At 36.4% G+C, this 10,083-nt stretch overlaps 1 protein-coding gene across 1 annotated transcript; it reads right to left on the minus strand.

Moving 5' to 3' along the window:
• Positions 1-7,439: 7,439 nt before the first annotated feature.
• On the minus strand, positions 7,440-8,582 carry GPR34 (G protein-coupled receptor 34). Its single transcript, XM_008947699.1, has one exon. It carries the CDS (start codon positions 8,580-8,582, stop codon positions 7,440-7,442), a length of 1,143 nt encoding a protein of 380 aa, XP_008945947.1.
• Between the last annotated feature and the right edge of the window lie 1,501 nt (positions 8,583-10,083).

Consider the following 10,083-nt stretch of genomic DNA (forward strand, 5'->3'; position numbering starts at 1 on the left):
GTAAAACCCAGAAATACAGTTACAGTTGATTCTAAACTGCAATAAGTTCACTCATTATTCTTTTAGTGGACTTTTTTTGTTCACCTAAATTACAAATGGCATATTTTATCTAAAATATATTTTGTCGTATTAAAATGGTACAAGTGCATCTTTTGGTCAATTCACTCTTAAGTTCTTCATAATGACCTTCTTGTGCATTCTTCACCTGTAATTTGTATTTTTTGTACTCTTAAACCATGATCACATTCTAATTTATACATACTATTAATTTTTATATGCCAGTAGGCAGCATACGCTGCTATTTGCCATTGTATGCACACAACTTACTTCATCCAAAAGCACAGAACCAAGGAAATTCTCAGTAGTGAAAGCTATTTTAATTAGCTATTTATACCTCTTACCTAGCGTGTGCCTAGCCACTTCTCCCCTCCGCCTGCTTGAGGTGGTGGAAGGCAGCCCAGTTAACCTCATATCCCCTTGCTCCTGGTCCAGACCAAATGGAGAACTGGACTGTCCCTGCTGTACAACAGAGTATATGATGTGTTGGCAGCAGTTACTCCTTGTGAGGTGGAAGAAGGCAGCAGCTCAGTTACCTCTGGCCCCTGTAGCAGCCCTGTCTCTGCTGTAGAATGCCCAACAGAGGGACTCAGACTCTGCATCTTGAAGGATGGAAGGCAACTGCTGAGTATAGGGCACAGACAAGTGTGTGACCCTGGGTGTGGCTACCACGGGTGCTGAGGGTGAATCATAATGAATGTGTAGCACACACCAAAGGTGCAGGAGCCTTTAACTTGAGGTTTAATTTCACATACTTGGAGTTTGATATACTGTATAGGACTTAATATCACATTAAATTGCCAAGATGCACTGGCTATTACACAAGTGCAATCCATATTTTCTTTTAAAAAAAAAAATTAAAAAATTTGCCAAGTAGCTTGCATAGAACACTGACTTTTGGTGCTTAGTTTTGTTGGGGATTTTTTTTTTTTCCTTAAACATTAAAATGTAAAGGTTTTTTGACCTTGTAAACTCTTAAGACAGGTGCACTACATGATAACTGTTTTCATTTGGACATCTATATTGGGAGACTTGTTGCAGAGCACCATGATTTCTCTCTGCCTGCTCATCAGTTTTCCATGCAGGGGTGATCTAGCATGTGTGCAGCTCTTCTCCTGACTTGATATAATGAGGATTTTAGCTGTAGTCAGGATATGTATTCAATAGTGTAAGAAGTGCTTATCAAAGCAAAATCAGGTAAGCTGATGTTTAAATCTGTTCTAGTTGAGTTGAGCACTGTGCTGAATCAGTGAAGGTATAATATTTCACAGGTTTGAGCTGGATCTGTGTTTGCTGTTCACTAATGTTTTATTTTCACTAATTTTAGAACTGGCCTTGTGGTTCAGCAAAATAGTCGCAGACTAAAAGTTCATATGGGACAGAGGGTTTCAACAGGAAATGGGGTAATGTCTTTAAACTGAAGGAGGGTAGATTTAGATTAGATGTGAGGAAGAAATTCTACATTGTGATAGTGGTGAGATACTGCAACAGGTTGCCCAGAGATATTTTTTTTTTATGACCTCCTCCATGTAAATGTTCACGGTCAGCTTGGATGGGCCTTTGAGCAAACTGGTCTGGTGGGAGTTGTCCCTGCCCATAGCAGGGGAGTTGGAACCAGGTGATCTTTAAAGTCCCTTCCGGTCAGAAGCACTTTGTGTTTCTGTGTTGTTTGATGCAGTACAAGTCTATGCAGTATAACTGTTGCGTCCTTAGGGATATAGAAATGGGGATATATTGCACTCATAGCTTCATTTCTTTGGTTATCATAAAATATGCAAAGCTAAGTGTTTCACAGGCTCTGGGTAGTTATTCTAAATAGACAAAACACGAGCCAAACAATGTCTTTTAGGCAAGGAGCTTAGCTTGAGGTTTACAGTATTAACAAAAATAATCTTCCAATGTTTTTATACTTCAGGTCTTTAATGCTGAATACTTTGTATTTTTTCCCTAGTGACCTTCTTTGTGCAGCTCCCAGAGGTCTCTTTAATTTTATTTCCTTTTAAAAAGCAATGGCTGTGTGTTGATCATGACCATTTTTACTTTTTGCTTCAGAAGTAAGTTTTTAACATGAAAACTGTGTTGATCATCATAGCCAGATAGGAAGCTCTCTCTGTGTTTTTCTGCACCATACTATAATTTGTGGTTTTTTTCAAGTTAAATATGTTTGTGTTAACAGATTTTTCACTTTTCCAGGGTCTTCTTAAGCTTCTGTGAAAACACAAAAGTTATAAAGCAGAAGTAAAAACCTGAAATGTGGTGGTAAAAGCAAATCTGATACTAAAAACGTACATTCTGTTGGCTGTAAGCTGGGGAGTTCTGGCTGCAAAATTAATTCCTTGCTGATAAAGAACGATTCTATACCCCCTGACAAAAATGACCCTGTCTTTTCATCAGACTTTCAATTTGTTATTGACTGTGCTTATGTTAACATCTTCACGTAGTGAGAATTTTTGTGAAAAGAGTAGCAAGGATATTAAAGCACAGTCGTTTATATCTGGGTTTTCAGGGTTCTGTGAGGAAGCTGGCCTTGCTTTCTAATAGTGCGAAGGTGTACTACATTTCTCTGTATGCGAACTTAAAAGAACTGGGACTCACCATTTGCAGACAAAACCAAGATAACTTTTGAAGATAGCATGTACCAGAGTATTTTATTGTGATGCATTTTAAATAGTTGATTCAGCTTGTTAAAACATAGGCTTACAAGTAAACTCTAGCTTTTTTCCTCCTCAGTTTGTTTCTTACTTTGCAGTACTATAATACAAAATTAGTCATTTCTCTGCCATTCATGTTCTTCTTTCTACACTTCCTGCTATAACTGTGCAGTTTGAATGTTAATGCTTTTTCCATCTTCATCCTTTTCCCTCAGTTATTGTCACTCTTGGATTCCACAGAGCCCTCAGTAGCTGTGATTTTCTGTAAGGGATGGAAGGAGGGCTGACAGAAGGTTCCCAGTGCTATGGAGAATATATTGAAAATATCTTTTGGATTGGTGGAACATTATCAACGGGTTCTTTTTCTCTGTACACTTTATTTGTACTATGCAGCACAACTCTTTCCTCTCCACCCTGGTTCTCCATGTGCTTTCAGAGAGAGCATTAAGCTAAAGCATCCATATGCAAAACTTTGCAGTTCCAAGAATAACGTGACTCTCGCTTGTTTATCAGCGATGTAAGTTGTACTTCTCTTTTATGGTTTCATTGACTGGTGTTGGGAGGAAAGTTAATTAAATTTTTCCTTGTTGTATTGTCAAAACAATTTATATTTGTATTGCCTCATGAAAAATACCAGTTTGCAGGTTAACACCATAATTACAGTTAATTTCAGTGTGAAAATGGAGGTTGGTGTTGTGGTTTAACCCGGGTAGGCAGGTAAGTCTTTAGCTCACTCACTCTCCCTCAGTGGGATGGGGTAGAAAATCAAAAGAGTAAAAGTGCAAAAACTTGTTTATGCTTTCTGTCTCCTCCTCGTCCTGTCCTTGTGGCTGTTCTGCTGCAGAACAGAGTGCTGCTTCTGCTGCTCCTTCTAACACATTCTGGTCAAGTCTTCTGTTATCTCGAACTCTTTGAGCCCCACCTTGGGGACCACAGTGTGTTGTGGTTTAATCCCAGGAGGCTGCTACGCACCCCACACAACTGTTCGCTTACTCCCCCTCCAGTGGGGTGGGGGGGAGGGGTGGAGAATTGGTAGGGTAGAAGTGATAAAACTCATGCTTTGAGATAAAGAGACTGTAATAAGTTTCAAGAAAAGAGAGGGAAACAAAACAAAACACAAAAAAAAAAAAAAAAAAAAAAAAACAAGTGATAAAAAAAAAAAAATCCCACTTGCTCACCCTTAGCTGATGCCCAACCAGCTCCTGAGAAGTAGCAGCTCTGGCAAACTTCCTCCCTGACTTCTGTTACTGAGCAGCACAAGGTCATATGGTATGGACTATTCTCGAGTTCATTAGGGGTCAACTGTGCCATCTATGCCTTTCTGTGAAGAATTCCAACTCTATCCCAGCTGAAACTAGTACAGCTGTCTATTCAAACCAGGCACACTGATATGCTTATGATTCAAATTATAAATTTGTAATGGCAAACTGTTTTGTTTCTTGGCTTGTATTCCATTCATTTTAATAAAGATATGTATGACAATTTGGTTGTTAATGTATTTGTCAAGTCTGAAAGGTATAGAAGTGACTAGCCAGCCTGTATACTTTATATGCATTTTGTAACTACTATGATTCTAATGAAGAATATGAGCTACTTTTTACGTAGTAAAAAAGAGATGACATTTTGATACACCAACTGAAGTTTGAGGATGTGTTGTAGATTTGAATACAGAAGGAATATGAGGTTCATATAGCTTATGTGGAGATATTCATTAAATTAGCCTCTGCTTACAGGAAGAAGAATTAAATAGTATGATTTTAATTTTGAAATGTAGCTGAAGACTCAACTAATTGCTATAGTTGGCCCTGATAGTACTTAGGAACTACTGCCGAGATGGGAAACAGGAGGTGCTATTAATGTTACTAATTACATGGTCTTTTGACTTGTCACAGATCTCCCAAGATGCTTCAGAATTCTCCAGTAGTACTGTTTTGCAAAAGCTGGCATTTTACCCTCAAATATGGGAAAATTTGTTGCATTGGGGAAAAAAAAAGTAATGGATTAAATACCTTTTAAAAATAGTAAAGATACCTTAATTTCTTTTTTGCTCAGTAGTTATTGTTTCCTACATGACAGTAGTGTCTAGTTTCAGATCCCTTTCTGAAACAGTTGATGCATCTGGCCCTTAACATCTTGAAACGTGGATTTACATAATTGTGGTAATCCATAAGTATTTTCACTTATCTGGTTGCTTTTGGAGGTTTTTTGTTCTAAGTGCTACTCCCTTAACGTCACTCTGATAAAGATCATATAATTATACCTGCTCCCCTCTTCTGTGCCATACCTGCTGTTACAGGCTCATTATGCTCCCTTTCAGATTTTCATTTCCGAGATGAAGAATTGATTTATTTAATGTAGTTTGTACAGAATCTGTCATATAAATTATAGAAACAACACAGTGATAATTTCTCAGGCTTTTTTTCTTCCTAATTTGAACAGTTTGTTTGCTCTTTTATTGCTGTTGAGTAGAGAGTTATATCCTGAACTTTTTTTAGGTTTGACTACAGTGAATAATTGTGTGTTGTTTGAAAACCTTGTCATATCTTTACTGTCACTCATTCCTATTGTAATGATAAAACAAGTTCATGAATATATCTATTTGCAGATTCTTGGGGAATATCAAAAAGAAAAAAATACCATGTATTTTTAACCTTTCTGTCTGGTTAATAACCAGAATTAACAAGAATTAACATCCCAGGGTTTCTTAGAGCTTTTAGTAAGTGACCTTGCTGAAGTCCAGGTACACCATATCACCTTTATTCCAGTGCCTCTCAGCTCTTCCAGAGAGTTCCTCTGTTACTGATTTTCTGGTACATGGCCTCCCTCAAACAAATCTATTCACTTATTCCTAGGGTACACCCAAGTTTGCCTAATTTTATTTGTCTTTATAACTGCCACGGATTTGCCTAATATGGACCTTAGACTGTAGCTCCTGAAACCTCTTTAAAAGATTTGGGTCATATTTGCTACTTTTGTACAGAGGCTGGTTTAAGCAATGGATTATCCTGTATTGAAATGCGTTTGAAACATTTTAATGTGTAGCATGCAGTACTGGGAAAGTGTTACTCTTCAATATTTCTTCTAACATTTTTTTTTTCTGAAACTTTGTCTGCTGCTATTGTGCCTGGCTTCCTTGGTGTTCCTTCACTACAGTCTGTAAAGAATGGCTGTTATGTAGAACGTACATCTGATCAATGCAAATAGGTATGGGTGTTTAAGGCTTTCCTCTTGAAGAAGATACTGTTGTTAATGTTATCAAAAATAAAAAAGCTCACATAATACTATACAGAATCTTGATCTTTTACTGCATGACTGTTTTCCTGTTGTCCTTCTACGTATTTACTTGCTTAAAAAATATTATAGTAACCAAGTAAACATTACATGATTTACAAAACCATGCCCAGAATATTAAGGTGGCCTTTTTTTGCCCTGTGGAACACATTTCTATTTGCAAGGGGTGATCACTTCCCTACTCCTGCTGGCCACACTGTTTCTGATACAAGCCAGGATGCTGTTGGCCTTCTTGGCCACCTGGGCACACTGGTGGCTCATGTTCAGCCAGCTATCAGCCAGCACCCGCAGGTTCTGTTCTCTTGGTCAGCTTTCTAGGCACTCTTCCCTGAGACTGTTGCATTGCCATCAATCCATCCTGTCCAAATCCCTGTGTAGAGCCTTCCTACCTTCAAGCAAATTGACACACCTGCCTAACATGGTGTCATCTGCAAACTTACTGAGGATGACCTCAATCCCCTCATCCAGATATTTGATGAAGATATTAAACAGAACTGGCCCAAATACTGAGCCCTGAGGAACACCACTTGTGACCAACCACCAACTGGGTTTAATTCCATTCACCACCACTCTCTGGGCCTGGCCATGCAGCCAGGTTTTTATACCCAGCAAAGTGTGCACTCATCCAAGCCATGAGCAGCCAATTAATTACTTTATTTTCCTTATTGAACTGCATTGTGCAGTTACCAAATTTGTCCGAATCTGAAGTAAATCTTAGGTAACTGTAAATACTTGTATGTCATCTCTCCTTCATTTTCAGTTTTCCAAAAGGATTGCTTACTTTTCCTCGGGTGTTCAACCTTGACATTCATTATAATGTTGAAAATACAATAAGGGGCTTAGGAGACTTGAATATTTTAATCTTTCTTTTTAGTAAAACTAAGTGTATCTTCTATATTTATAACTGAATTAATGGCCGTTGTATTCACCTAATTTTTAAGCAACATACATTGCTATATTCTCAAATATTTCCATGGAAAAATTACTTCTGTAAATGTAGTTAAAATGGTGATCTTTTTAAAACCTATTAAAAGAGAAGAGGAACATAAAATCTGTGGTGTTTTATGTAGCTTTTTCAAACAAGACACAGTTGACTTTTTGCAAAATCCATCTATTACTTACACAAGTTGGTAATATTAATGTCTATATACAAGATTTCTTATACAGGTTTAAACAACTTGATGGAAATCTCCTTAAAGAATTAGTGTTCTAGTTCAGTCCAACAGGAGATGTCCAAGAACTTCCTATTTTGTTTTCTTTGATAAACAAGAGGAAAATACTTTGGAAAAGCAACTTCTCATTTTCACAAACAGAAGTAAGAGTTCTCATTTTTTTCAACAGGAGGAAAAAGGCAGGATTAGTAGCTGTTCAGTATAGCATTTGGCAGTCTTAAATTGATGTCCTGGAGTGCAAGCAAGTAGTATCCATTCATTTAAACCATCACAACACAGACTTCTTCTTTAAAGAGCTTGAGTGGGGAGTGGTAGTAGATAATCGTTCTTGTGTATATTGTCCAAGTTTTATTTCTGAAGTGCTTTCCAGAGGTAGCCCTGAATCTCCATGAATTCTTCTGCAGATAAGTTGGAATACAGTCTTACGGACACTTCTGGACATTAGGAAATACATAACTGGGTCTAAGCAGCTGTTAAAAGATGAAAATATGAGCATGACCTCATTGCATTTGTGCATGATTTCTTTCCAGTAGCAAGATGGATTTTGTAACTGCGATGTGATGTAGACAAACCGGAACATGTGGTAAGGAACAAAACAGATAGTGAAGATGATGAGTACGATGAAGGAATTCCTGGCTGTCTGGGTGTATTTTCCTGCATTGGGAAAATTTGCTCTTTTGCTCGAAATTTTCAGAAGGTTCTTGGCAATTTTAACATACGAAAGTATCAAAAGGAAAAAAACTATCCAAAAAATTATTACAATGATATAATTTATAATTGCTTCTGTCTTTGCATTCTGTTTATTTCGGTAATGAAAGCACATAGTAGAATTTCTGTCCTCGCTCTTAAAGAAAGCTGGTGCAACTACTGTTACAAATCCTGTCAGTGCAATTGCCCACACGGTGCAACAAATATGTATGCTTCGTGTGGTAGTTAACATTTTAGGACGCTTCACAGACTTATTTATTTTTATGTAACGATCTAAACTAATTAGTCCCAACAGTACTATGCTAATATACATGTTCATATAAAATAGAGTTCCTACAATCTTGCATAAAACCACTCCAAACATCCAGGTGTTTTTGGTAACATGGTAGAGTATTCGGAAGGGGAGACAAAAGATCAGCAGAAGGTCTGCGACAGCTACATTTAGCAAGTAAACTTGGATAGAATTCCTTTTCTGATGAATGCAGAGGAAAGCAAACAGGGCTGTAATATTTCCAACCAATCCAACAATAAAAATAATAGAGTAAAAAACTATCAAAGCAAGTGACAGTGAGTTCTCATCTAAGGGACAACTGGCATTATTTTGAACTTCTGAGACATTTATGACTAAGTTAGTTTGGTTACTCCAGAAGGCTTCCTTGTATTGAATAATGTTCAGTAAATCAGCTGAAACTGCAGCCATCATTTGTGAGGATTTAGTAGCTGTTCTGTAGGAATACAAAGAGAAATTTTAAGAATTAAATCAGTATTGGGTCATTTTCATGTTTGCTTGCTTTATTGCATAGGGTCTTAGGTGATATAAACATAAAAGGTGATAATTAAAAAAAGTAAATGCATTGAAGTATTATTGTAGCTGGACTGTAGAAGGACTTTCAGCTGGGTATCATGATACAATATAAGTCTAAAATAATTAGTTCCCCGTTTTTCTTCCCATGAAGTAGGCAAAGCTAGATGGTACAGACTACTCACACAGATAACTTTTTGTAATTACATTTTTATTACTGTCTTGTGTTGATTTAAATGTGAACTGTTATGTTTTGCTGCAAAATTTAAAAATCTAAATTTTTTGTTTTATCTACAAGTGCAGATTTTTTTTCGGTTCAGATGTTAGGATTATTTTTTCTAGCATAGAAAACTTTTAAATTAAGATGCAAGAATGGGTAAGTGGAGTATTCTCACTCTTGATACAAAGTACCTAGAAATATATCCAAACAATTCTAAACCCACCAGTATTAGTTTTAAATAAGTATCTCTCACATGGGAGTCAGTAGTTTTCAATCAGAAAAGCAATTGTAATTTCTGTGTAATCTGTTGTAAGTAACACTATGACTCTACTATTACAGTGACTTGTTTTTAATAATTTATATATTCATGTAAATTTAAGTCTTTTTTCCTTTTCTTGACTGTTCACAAATATTATGCAGAGAAACAAATATCAGCTGGAAACCACATTAATGCAGTAACGAATGGTTTTCACATCTTCCTTGTTTTGATGTAAAAGTTTTTAATTTAACTAAGCTTTTTCTTTTTTGGCCAGGAAGGTACAATCCTGAAGATAAAAATCAACTTTGACCAAAGAATAACCAAAAAAGTGTGTGGTTAGGAGAGCAGAATCACAATGATCTGTTCAGAGAGATAGTTAAGACTGATTAGTGATGATACAACTTCTGTCCTCTATTTCTATGTGACGGTGATAGAAGATCACATAAATATATTAATTTAGAATTTCTTTTTTAAGGGACAAGTTTTTTTCCCCATAATCTCACAAAAATTCAGATTGGTTTTGGTAGATTGAATTTAGTTGTCCAACAGCAGTAACAAAAAAAGGACAACACACTACCATATACATCACTTGAAAATAGTTTTTCATTTGCATGCTTGGTCTTAAAAATGCAAATTTACATTGAAATATGTGATATAGCTGCAGCAGTGAAAATGGCAGCACTTTAGGTAAAATTCTTAGTAAGACCTAATGTATGTACAGAATCTGAATTATTGACAGGACAGCCTAAAATATATTAACATCCTGTGTTGGCTGACCTTACAATTGCATTAAATTTGTACAGTATGTTAGCATTTTAAAAAATATTTCTGTTTTCATATTGTCAGAGCAAGCAGTAACTGTAGAAGTTTGATTAAAAAACGTCATGCTTTCAAATACATCTTGAAACCTCTACTACTATAAT

The sequence above is a fragment of the Merops nubicus genome, unplaced genomic scaffold (assembly GCF_000691845.1).
Source record: "Merops nubicus isolate BGI_N331 unplaced genomic scaffold, ASM69184v1 scaffold13479, whole genome shotgun sequence".
NCBI lineage: Eukaryota > Metazoa > Chordata > Aves > Coraciiformes > Meropidae > Merops > Merops nubicus.

What these genes read in the sequence shown, in the direction of transcription:
- GPR34 (XM_008947699.1), bottom strand. Translation starts at nt 8,582, where the DNA reads ATGATGGCTGCAGTTTCAGCTGATTTACTGAACATTATTCAATACAAG.